At 49.2% G+C, this 12,424-nt stretch overlaps 1 protein-coding gene and 1 pseudogene across 1 annotated transcript in view; both read left to right on the plus strand.

Annotated features, from left to right (window-relative positions):
- The first annotated feature begins 3,802 nt into the window (after window positions 1–3,802).
- Window positions 3,803–12,424, plus strand: part of PDPN (podoplanin) — a 32,849-nt gene continuing 24,227 nt past the window's right edge. The window contains 2 exon segments of the mRNA XM_032300453.1: window positions 3,803–4,253; window positions 4,256–4,438. Of these exon segments, the coding sequence (XP_032156344.1) occupies window positions 4,151–4,253; window positions 4,256–4,438 (286 nt within the window). The 5' untranslated portion in view covers window positions 3,803–4,150.
- LOC116566605 lies at window positions 12,076–12,422 on the plus strand (annotated as a pseudogene).

Below are 12,424 nucleotides of genomic sequence, written 5' to 3' on the forward strand. Positions count from 1 at the left end.
AAAAAAAAAAAAAAAAAAAAAAAAGCAGATTCTTATTCATCCCATATCTTATTATGGAGCATATCCTGGGGTGAAAAAAATCTCTTTAGTCCCAGATTGGCAGTGTGAAACTGTGTCTTTCCCTGTGTCATCCAGGAAACCACCAGGATGGCTAATATTAGTGGTGATGTCAGTTTACAAACCAGGAAGAGACGGTCTTCAGCTGGACCAAAGGTGTTCTCTTCAAAGACAGCATGTTGAGTTTTCTGCCTTACAGGGCCTTTGTTCACATTTAGCAGGTTTGGAGGAAAGCCTGTTCATTTATATGAGGGGAGCCAAGTGCATGCACAATGGGGTAAACATACATGTAACTTACATCCCATGTTCACTTTGGAGAGGGTTTTAGTTAAAATGAGGTGGCATTTGGTCCTTTACGTCAGAATGTGAACTATAGGACACAAAGACAGTTTGTATGCAGCCTCTCTTAGCTGCTGAAACTGGCTTGAGGTGTGCAGTAGCTTATCAGGAGAGAATGTTGGTAAGCCCAGTCCTCTGTCCAGTCAAAGTTGTAGTGGTCTGGGTTATAAATCAGAATTTTGAATTTTGGTTCCACTCAAACCCTTAAGTGTGTTACTTATTCCTGGGCCCTAGAGCTGCCTTTTCTATCAGAGATTCAGTTGGGGATATCTTAGCTCTGACAGACTGTGTGTGTTTTTTTTTTTTTTTTTTTTTAGATGGTGTCTCAATCTGTTGTCCAGGCTGGAGTGCAGTGGCGTGATCTCAGCTCACTGCAACCTCTGCCTCCTGGGTTCAAATGATTTTCTTACCTCAGCCTCCCAAGTAGCTGGGACTATAGGCGTGCGCTACCACACCTGGCTAATTTTGTATTTTTTAGTGGAAACGGGGTTTTACATATTGGACAGGCTGGTCTCAAACTCCTGACCTCGTGATCTGCCTGCCTCTGCCTCCCAAAGTGTTGAGATTATAAGTGTGAGTCACCACGCCTGGCTGTGTGTGGTTGATTTTTAAAGTTATTATTATTATTATAGAGTAAGGGTGTTGCTTTGTTACCCCAGCGGGAGTATAGCGGCACAATCATGGCTTATTGCAGCTTTGACCTCCTGGGCTCAAGCGATCTTCCCGACTCAGTACCCCGAGTAGCTGGGATCACAGGTATGTGTCACCATGCCTGTAGAATGTTCTTTTTATTTTTTATTGAAGCAGGGTCTTGCTATGTTGCCCAGGTTGCTTTCAAACTCCTTGCCTCAAGTGATCCTCTCGTCTCTGCCTCTCAAAGCACTGAAACTACAGGCCGTGAACCGCTGTGGGTCGAGGGGGTGTCCTATTGTGCGTTGAGAAGCATCTTCCCAGCCAGGTCAGCCCAGGGAGCCTGGAGCAGCTCAGCCAGGTGCTCTCTGGACTATGCAGAGGCCTCAGGAGTCACAGAGAGTTTGAGGAGACCCTGGCATGTTGTCTCCAGCATCCCTCAGGGTGGAAGGTCCCAAACTGGCAGCTCTGGCTCAACTCCTCATTCCACTGCTGGTCCCCTACCTGGGGGTCCTCTTGCTTCCTAAGAGCAATGTACGGATGTTTCCCACCCAGTCCTGCAAGGCACAGGATCAACGTTAGTCACAGGCTCAAGTCCTGCTCTGCAATAGAAACGCATGACCCCACAGCTCATAACTTGTAGGATCCCAGACAATTTACATGGTGGCCTCTAAACCCACAGTCGTCAAAGTGGGGACTCAGGACCAGTAGCTTCAGCATTATCTGGGAACTTGTTGGAAATGCAAATTCTTGGGCCCCACCCATTACCTATTGAATCAGAACTTCGGCAGTGGAGCCCAGCAAGCTTGCCTTTTAGGCAAGCAAGCCCTTCAGGTGAATTCACTCTAAACCTCACTCGTGTGTGAAATGGGCTCACCAGTGTTCAGAACCCAAGGGTTGCTTTGAGGCTGAAAGGAGACAGTGCATGTTCTGGAAGGAAGGTAAAAGTCAGTATGTGGCAGTTGCTGTTCAGTAACGCATCATCATGATTCCCAGTCACAGCTTTCAGAGCCTAGGCTGTTTGGCAAGAGTGGAGGCACACACTCTCTCTTTCCCTCTTCCTTTGGCTGGGCAGGATCTCATGCTTCCAAATCCCCGGTGCTTCACTTCAGCTCCCTTAGCTAACGGAGTCTTGCTGCCCAAGGCCCACATCCCTTCTCTCCTGACCTGCTGGCTCTATCTGATACCGAGGAGGGCGAGTTCTTTCTTCCCTCTGGTCTTCAGCTTCCCCCTCCCAAGACTCAGCCCCTTTCCCTAGATTTTCAGACCAGTAGCACCCAGAGCCGATCCACAACCCCCACCATACTGGCCCTCTCCCCACCCCAGGCCCCCCAGCTGAATACAACTCCTTATCACCTCCCATGCCTCCAGCCTGATCAGAAAGTCATGTGATCAGCTTGCTAGATTCTAGACACATGGGGGGGATAGGGTAGAAGGCAAGTCTCCTTGAATCCTGACCTAGTCTCAGCATCCCTCTAAATTAGTTGCATGTAACCCAATCTCCCCCACCTAGGCTTCATTTTGTTTCAATCTTTTAAATAAAGCAGTCCATCTTTTTTTCCGTGTGTGACCTTGGAGTTACACGCACAATAGATTTGCATCTATTCTCCATCTAACAGGCTCAACAGACAATGCACAATTCATCCTGTCAACAGACGTTATTGACCTGTGAGTCATAAAACGCATCTCCAAGATGGGGAAGTCGGTTCAGGAAAAAGTGTATCACTAGTTTTCTCTCTACATTTCCAACCCTTTGGCTCTAAGTGTGCTGCCCCCGCCCCTCATTGTCTTAGTTCAGGTGCTCAGCTCCTGTTTGTAGCCCCAGGACAAGACAGTACCTGAGAGATCTTTAGAAATGCAGAATCTCCCCTTGCCTCCCGACAGACTGGCACCTGCACAATAACCAACGCCCCAGGTAGATCCTGCTTAGGAGCTGTGATGAAGGGCAGAGTTTACCAAACGTTCCAGGGGACGAGTTCTCCTGCAACACTGGTTTAAAATAGGAATTCCCAAGAGGTCTGATTAATGAGTTTGGGGTGGAACTCAGGAATCTGAGTATTTAATACAGCCTCTCGGATGATTCTTAGAAGTAAATTTGTAATGGGGAGGGGCCAAGATAAGGATCTGCAAACAATTTTCACCCAATGTGGAGCTCCAAAACAGCTTGAGTCTTAAGGTTCTTCTGTTGAATGGAATTTGTGGCATCTAGGAGTGGAGCAGAGGCCATCCCAAACTCCTGCTCTTAATTTTTTTTTTTTTAATACCAACAATTCAGAAGGAATTAAAAGTAAAAAAGTTAAGTTCTCTGGGATCTGGTACCTGAGATCAAGGCAACATTGCTTAAACCGGTGAAGTGAGGATTATGGGGGCAAATTCAGGAATAAAGAGGGTGAGCCCGGCCTGGAAGGGGACACACGTTTGGCGACCAGATGGGTCACCGCTTGGCCCAGCCTAATCCGACTGAGCAGGCCGGTGGGCTCCAGAGTCGCAGCGCTGGATCCCCGGGTCGGGAGAGGCGGATGGAGTTCAGCCTCTTCTTCAAAACTGCCAAAGCTACCCGCTCTGCCAACCCCCCCGCCCCCAACAGCCAGCTCTGGGGCAGCCCCCCGGAGTCGGCCCGCTCCGGTCCCCGGGACAAGGGCGCAATTGACGAGCGCGCGCCGCCTCCGGCCCACCCAGATGACGGCCAACTTTTTTTTTTTTTTTTAAGCCAGCAAATTCAATATTTACAGGAACAACCCGATGCTTGGTTCTTAAACTACTGGCCACTCAAGGAACAGTTTACTTCTTACCTCTGCCCATAACAAGAAAAACAGACTCGTAGCTTACTCTTAACAACAACAAAAAGAATAATAAATATAGGGTTTTAAAACATTTATTGTTTTTTTAAACCCCTCTTGTTGCATGTGGTCCCTTTCCCTCCTGTTGTTGAACAGAATAAAAGCCCATTTTGCCAGGGCCCGCAGTGCTGGCGGCCCCGCAGCTGCGGCCCTGTAACTTTAAACCTGGCCTGAGATCATCGTTTTGGCGCTGGCCAAACAGAGCCCGAGGGCGGGCCCAGCGCGCAGGGACGGAGACCACCTTGCGGCCGACCCCGCTCCCCCCGCCTCCTCGGGAGAGATAAATGCTGACTCCGCTCGGAAAGTTCTCTGCTGCAAAGTTTGCCGTCCGGCTCCCTGGGGCCTGGGAAGCTCGCGCACCTCCTGCGCCGGGGCTGCCGCTCCCACCCTCCGACCCCCACCGTCACGCTCCTCCAGGCTGGGCCTGTGGCCGCGGCGCTTTTGAATCTTCCCCCATCGCAGAAACTCGCTGCTCGGCCCCCAGGAGAGCAACTCGTCGGGAACGATGTGGAAGGTGTCAGCTCTGCTCTTCGTTCTGGGGAGCGCGTCGCTCTGGGTCCTGGCAGAAGGAGGTAAGACCCAGGGCAAGTGGCTTCCCGCGGTCGCTGGTGGGGACGAGCGAGCAGAGACTTGCTGGAATGCCCGGGCCTGGCATTCGAGGTTGTCCGGGGGAGCGCGGGGGAACTGAGGGTTTGTGTGCGTGCCAGGCGGCCCAGCGCCGGAGGAGGAGAGGCAGCGGCTCAGCCGGTGCCAGATCCCAAAGACTCAGCTGCGCGGGTGTGCCAGGAGGAACCCCGGAATCCACAGGCTGCAAGGTGGGCAGCAGAGGGGGCCTCCCTCCGAGTCGGCCGCACCAGAGAGATCGGGTGGAAGGATCACAGTAGGCTGCCCCCGCTCACTGGCAGCAGGGACTGGGGTTTCCTTCCTATAGGGTGGTGTGTTGGAGGCATGCGCACGCCTCGGGAGAGGCTCGCCCCGATAGAATCGGGACTTTGAGGAGGGCTGGGGCCAAGAGGAGGGTTCTCCCCTCTGCGGTGGCCCTGGTCCCCCTTGGGACTACCTAGTCTGGCGCCCTGCCTGTTGGACGCACTCAGCACCCCATCAGTGGACTGGAAGAGGCCTCCTTTATCCTCTTTAGAGGATAGTGTGGGTGGAAAAGGTCCAAGTGGAGGCTTCCGAGGAGTGTGGAGTGCATGAGGATGGTTGCGGGTTATGAACATTGAGGTTTAAGGGGATTTGAGCCACGTGTTCATCTTAGGCCACAACATCAGTGACCCAAAGCCTGTTGGCGACTCCTTAGGTTTTAAACGTGTTGGCTCCCATGTTGGGGTGGGAGGCATCCACATCTTCCATTCCCCTTTGCCTCTGCTAGAGCCTTCCCTCTTTCTGCTGGGTTGCTGTGTTGGTGGTCTCCGCTGACATCTGTCACCGTTTTGTTTCTTTTCTTGGGTTTTTATTTTTATGTTTCCTCAATGGAACATATGCTCTGGAGGACGCAGCTACATCTAGCCTTGATTTCCCCATGGCCAAAACAACGCCTGGCAAGTAGTAGTTGCTCACTAAACGTTGGTTGAAGGAATTGTAAGCTAACTTGTGATCTTTGGGGCTGGAGGTTGCTGAGCTGTGCTGTGAAAAGTAAACATTTTCCAAACTGAGGATGGAGGTAGGCCTAGGCCCAAAGGAATACTTCTTGGAGAGGGCGTGGCTTGCAGGAGGGTTGCACTTAATCTGGGCTCCTCCAGTTGTCCACACAGACAAAAATACCCAGTCTTAGGAAAATGATAGAGTGCACTGCGCGGTGCTGGGCTGACTGCTTCAAAGGGACTGAGCCGCCCTTTTTATAGGAGCCACGGGTTATTCGTGGCAGTCCGGTCTTTGGAACTTCTCTTCCCACTGGAATATATACAGTTCTGTATTTTCACTTACATTTCCTTTTTGGCGAGACAATTTGCAAATGACACCTTTTGTGTTCATCAGGGCAAAGTGAGGGAGGGCCCTCACTTCAGCATCCCAGCAGTGCGGGAGAAACAGCTGCTGGTAACATCCTTTGTTTTCACGCAGGAAAGCTTTAGCTGTGATTATCTTCAGCCAGCTCCTGAATGTCAGAGGCAGTCCTAAAAGATGGCAGTAAAACCAAAAAACCATCGTTGGTACTGGAAACTCCACTGCTAAAGAAAGCCATGGTTTGGTGGGGGGGCTGGCCGAGTGAGGGTGGGTGCTGAGTTGCCTGGCTGCCGGAGGAACAGAGGTCCCACAGGCTTTTTGTCTGAGAATAATGAGCGAAGCAACTTGAATATGGATGAATAACTTCACTGAGCGAAGCTATTGTTGGCTTGTGTTGAGGAGCTGGGCTGGGGGGTAATTATGGTGATGAATTTTATGATCCTTTTCTTAAGATCCTACGCCCTACTGGGCTTCCCTCCCCCGGGGTTATAATCAGGTTGAGTTTTATAATCTGGTCCCATGTGTCGTCTCTTTGGGTGTTAGTGTGGATTCAAAGGAGGTCTGTTGTCCACACATCTGGCGTTTTCTTCCATTGTCAGGCCCCACCCTCATGCTGAACTTTCATCCGGAAGGCACGTTTTTTTGGGGCCTCTTCATTAGACAGTTTATTTTGTGAGATCCTGCAAGCTGCTGCTTGCTGCTAACCCATACGCGCTTTTCCGGGACCAATCCACCCAGGATTAATCATGCGGCCAACAAATTTCCCTGTGATTTCCCCGAAACGCTTGCCAGTTAGGAGGCCCTGAAATCCTCATGAGTTGTTCAGAGTTTTTGTTGCGCTGAAGGCACATAATGAAGATTAGGTCTGTTAGAGGCTTCGCGAGGGAGGCCTCAGCGTTGTGCTGGTGTGTAAGACCCAGAATAGCATTGAATATAGAAAAGCACAATTTAAAAAATGTGTCCGGGCACGAGAAGGCTACGTCTGGACGTGGCTGATGGGACTAAACGCCTTCTTTCTTTGGCTTCTGTAAAATGAGCAGCACGCAAGTGACTCTACACTGTAGAATTAGAAGGACCCCAAGCCTTGGCGTGACATTGGAGAGTCAGGCCAAGAAAATAAGGACACCACCTTCCTCCCATTCCCATCACCCACCACGTGCTTGGAATGCTCCTGGCTACTTCTCTCCATCCTCATAACACCTGTAGATTACACACTCTTATCTCGGAATATACCAGAACTGGGTGTGAAAAAGAGGTCTAACTTCAAGCCTCAAGCTATTTTTACTACAGTACTCTGCTATTAAAAAAAAAAAAAGAGGTTGAACTTGAAATTAAAGGTTGACCTCACTTTAAGCCCCTTAAACATAAAAACAAAATTTTCTAACGTTACGAAAATACTTTTACATTAAATGCTCCCCATCCTATCCTTTTAAGAATGAAATCGTCATAATACATTAAAATAAGATGCATTGATTCATTCTGCAAACAGTCATTAAGCGTTTCCCGAGTTTGTGGTGCGTTGCTAGGTGCCGAATTTGTGCTACAAGCGAAGCTGAGAGAGGCACACCTCACATTTTGAAGTGTGCCCTGCAGTTCTCATTAGCAAAGCAATAAACCTGAACTTTTAAATTCCATCGGCTTATCTGAATATTTGTCATATTTCTGGCTTCGGAGAGCAGGCATGCCAGGTTACAACTTGTGGAGATATGGCGGGGGAGGAGAAGGAAGAGGGAGGAGGAAGGGGGAGAGAGAACTCAACTACTCAGGATTACCTTGGTGAAATTCATTTGCTGAATCTGAATCAGATCCTGAGGGCTCTTTCAGGAAGCTTTGCCCCTTGGCGCTCTAAAACCTCTCAGGGAAGTACCCGGTGTGCACGTTTTATTGCAGAGAATCAACTGATGGAGGGTGCTGGACACTTTTAAAGCCAAGTGGACGGGACAGTTACTGTGACGAGTCTCAGGATTCTCCTTTGCTGGGCAGGAGATACAGCTCCGTGATTAAACATTTTACCCAAGGGCTGTGAGCTGGAGCCCCGGTAGGGAACAGCTGGAATTCTGCCAATTCCATCCAAGGCAGGAAAACAAGGTGGCTGTTTCCTTCCCACATGTCTAACCCCGGCACCTGTCAACTGGCCTTTGGGCAGCCAGCCCGATAATGGCAAGCTCCCTTGAGTGTCAGCTGAAAGAGGTAGGTGGGCTCACCCTCCTTTAGGTCTGGCTGAGTGTCTTTGCCTTGAGAATTGCTCAGAGATGCATTTGTCCTTTGAGGGGAATCAAGCTAAGTCCAGGGGGAAGTATGAAGGCATGGTTCATGGAGTTTTTTGAGGAACTGAGAAAGCTGACACTGTAAGGCAATGTTAAGTGTAATGCACCCCCCTCCAAAAAAAAAAAACAACCACATACAGACACACACATCCGGAGAAAGATGTGCTATTGACCTCTGTCCAGAGGGGCCTGGACCACAGAGTGCCCCAGGTTGTAGAGGAAGACCAACCCTGAGCCACTGGGGTAATAATCACCGTTGTTAATGTTTGCAGCGTGTACAAAGAAGGGGCACGCTGGAATATTTTTAACATATTATTGATGAGAGCAGGGCACTTCCCACAGTTCATCAGGGTGTTTCCATCCAGGAAAACACAACACAACTAATATACCAAAAGCTGTGACACAGCGAACATTGTCCTGCTCAAAAGAGAAGGGAATCAGTTTGCCTAGAATCTAGAAAGGGAGAGGAGAAGAATGAGAAGTTGTTGATGTTTAAACCTGCCCTGCCCAAAGAATTAACTGATTTAACAAATATTTAGATAGATGGATGGATGGATGGATGGATGAATGGATGGATGGATTGATTGAGACAGGTCTCACTGTCACTCAGGCTGGAGTGCGGTAGCATGATCTCAGCTCACTGCAGCATTGACCTCTGGGCTCAAGCGATCCTCCTTCCTCAGCCTCCTGAGTAGTTGAGACCACAGGTGTGCACCACCACACCCAACTATTTTTGTGTTTTTAGTAGAGATGGAGTTTCCCTATGTTGCCCAGGCTGGTCTCGAACTCCTAAGCCTGGCTTGGCCTCTCAAAGTGCTGGGATTACAGGTGTGAGCCACCACGCCCAGCCAACAAATATTTATTGAGAAGCTACTCTGTAAGTCAGGCAGTGGGGAACAAGGCAAACCTTATCCCTGCTTTCAGGGAGTAGGAAAGGTGTCGTATGGGGTGGCTGGGGGTATTCTGGTCTCAATCAAGGTGGTTCTGTGATGAATCAGATCTCTGTTTTGTCATAGTCTGGAAATTTATTTCACCCAACAGCTCCACCCTTTGCTTTTGTTGTAAATACAAGTAGCATTTTCGGGATATCTCACTCCTGAGAAGGGCAGGCCTTGGAGAGCAAATACGCATACAAAGAGTTGGAAAACAATTTCCCATTCTAAATATTTTGTTTTCTGGCCTCTTGTGAGCTTGGCTAATGGGAAACAGTTTGCCCCATAAGATTACATGTGAATGTGTAAAGCTAAGGGATTTAGGTTCTGAATGGCTGGTGTTAATAGCACTAACAACAGAATAACAGCTAGCGTGTACCTAAGCCCTGTTTCATTCAGTGCTCACAACAGACCTACTCCGCTGGAGCTTCCTATATTTTATAGAGGAATTAAGAGACTCAGTGAGGTTCAGTAACCCACACACAGACACCGAGCTTGCAAATGGCAACAGGGCGACGTGAACCCAGGCTGCTCAACCCTAGACCCCACGCCCCTAACCACTTAGCTACACAGTCAGCTGTGCTTGGAATTGCTTGAATCTGTGTAACGAGGACACCCAGAAAAGTGAGCGGTTGATTCCTTCAAGTACTTCTTACCTTATGGCAGCAAACCACTTGTTATTTATTTTTCGAGACGGAGTCTTGCTCTGTCGCCCAGTCTGGAGTGCACTGGCGCGATCTCTGCTCACTGCAACCTCCGCCTCCCGTGTTCCAGCAATTCTCCTGCCTCAGCCTCCTGAATAGCTGGGATTAGAGGCACATGCCACCACGCTGGGCTAAGTTTTGTATTTTTAGTAGAGACGGGGTTTCACCATGTTGGCCAGGCTGTTCTTGAACTCCTGACCTCAAGAGATCTAATTGCCTCAGCCTCCCAAAGTGCTGGCCTTTGAGCCACCATCCCCCGCCACCACTTGTTATTTTTACATACTTGATTTTCTTCAGCTTATATTAACTTTGTTCGTTGCATACATAACACCAATGATGTGTATACACAATGCTGAATGGAAGGAAGCTGTCCCTGTCCCCTTAAGCATTTACAGAGCACACACATTATTAAGTTAGAGAGGAAGCATGCGCTGTGATTGCAGCTTGCAAAGAGAGACAAGAGAGGTGCGTGTTGTATAGGCAGAAAGCACATAAGGGGCAGCAGATAAAGTCGTGTTCTATGCAGCAAACGCATTGTCTGTTGTTAGGGATTTGGAGATGAGAGAGAATCTTGGCTTTGGGAGGAGCTGGAAAAAGCCTTGTGGGGAAGATGCAACTTGATCTTGGCTATGAAGAATGGTGGGGTTGGTTGGATCAGGTGGCAGGGGTGGTCAGTCCAGGCAGAACAAACAGCTTGAGCAAATGCATGGAAGTTAGATCAGCCCGGGTTTTCTGTGGGAAGAGGCGTGGGCATTGAGGGCTGGCAAGAGTGGTGAAGGCTGGGGGTTGGAAGGGTTGAGTTGGGCAATGGCAGGAAACTGAGGAGACAGATGAGTCCGGGCTGAGTGGGAGAGGCGGACCTTTTTCTGTAGGCAGAAGTAGAGGATGGGAGTGGGCCATGGAGGCTGGTTGTCAGAAGATAATTAATGAGGAAGGAGCCTTAGGAGATTGAATCTAGTTTGAATCTAGGGACAGGTTGGGGGGTCAGGAGCTAAAGAGACAAAATGTGGTGACAACAGAAAGTGGGGATGAGACCAAATTTCCAGGAATAAGACCAGCAAGGCTTAGTGTTTAGTATTTCCTGACTTCTTACTAGTCCTTTCTTACAGCATTCAGGACTCTATTCACATTTTTAAATTGATGTGTAACTCATATACCACAAAATTAACCCATTTAAAGCAAACAATTCAGTAGTCTTCAGTGTACTCACAGAGTTATGCAACCATCACCACTATCAATTTCAGAACATTTTCATCACCTGCCTTCCCCAGAAGCTCCATACCATCAGCAGTCACTCCCCCTCCTCCTCCTAGACCCTGACCACCATTGATCGACCTTCTGTCTCTGTGGATTTGCTTATTCTGGATATTTCATATCACTGGCATCACACAATATGTGGCTTTTGTGTCTGTCTTTGTTTACTTAGTGTGATGCTTACAAGGTTCATCCATGTTACAGCATGCACCAGAATTTTGTTCTTTTTTAAACATCTGTTTAGAGACGAGGTCTTGCTCTGTCACCTGGGCTGGACAGCAGTGGCATGATCATAGCTCACTAAAGCCTCAGATTCCTTCTGCCTCAGCCTCCCAAGTAGCTGGGACTACAGGCTCATGCCACCACACCCAGTTTGTTTAATGCTTGGGGAACTGACATTCTGTTTTCCAAAGCGGCTGTACCATTTACAGTTCCACCAGTAACACACCTTCTGGTTCCTCCACATCCCCACCAAAACTAGTTTTCTTTCTCTGTGTGTGTTTACGTTGTAGCCATTCCGATGAGTATGAAATGACATCTCTTAGTTTCGATTTGCATTTCCCTAATGATTAGTGATGCTGAGCACGTCTTCATGCACTTCTTAGCCAATTGTATATGTTTGGAGGTATGTTTGTTTAAATCCTTGGCCCACTAAAGTTGAGTGGCCTTTATATTGTTGATTGAAAACCTCCTTTATATGTTCTAGATACTACACCCTTAAATACATGAATTGCAGACCTTTCTTACATCCTGTGGATTGGGTTGTCTTTTTTTTTTTTTTTTTTTTGAGACAGAGTCTCACTCTGTCACCCAGGCTGGAGTGCAGCGGTGCGATCTCAGCTCACTGCAAACTCTGCCTCCCAGGTTCAAGTGATTCTCTTGCCTCAGCCTCCGGGTAGCTGGGACTACAGGTGTGCGCCAGTACACCCTGCTCATTTTTGTATTTTTAGTAGAGATGGGGTTTCATAATGTTGGCCAGGCTGGTCTCGAACTGCTGACCTCAGGTGATCTGCCTGTCTCGGCCTCTCAAAGTGCTGGGATTACAGGGGTGAGTCACCACCCCGGGCGAGGTTTGTCTTTTCAATTTCTTGAGAGCGACCGTTGAATAATGTATAAAACTTTGGTGAAGAGACATCCGGGCCGCCGGGGAAGGGGAGACGCGGGGCCAAGAGTGACCACGACGAAATTAGCACAGTGGCTTTGGGGACTGGTGATCCTGGGCTCCACCTGGGCGGCCCTGACCACGGGAGCCTTGGGCCTGGAGCTGCCCATGTCCTGCCAGGAAGTCCTGTGGCCACTGCCCGCCTACTTGCTGGTGTCTGCTGGCTGCTATGCCCTGGGCACGTGGGCTATCTTGTGGCCACTTTTCATGACTGCGAGGATGCTGCACGCGAGCTGCAGAGCCAGATACAGGAGGCCCGAGCCGACTTAGCCCGCAGGGTCCCGCGCTTCTGACA

This window comes from Sapajus apella, unplaced genomic scaffold (assembly GCF_009761245.1).
Source record: "Sapajus apella isolate SASKATOON/1434 unplaced genomic scaffold, GSC_monkey_1.0 scaffold43, whole genome shotgun sequence".
NCBI lineage: Eukaryota > Metazoa > Chordata > Mammalia > Primates > Cebidae > Sapajus > Sapajus apella.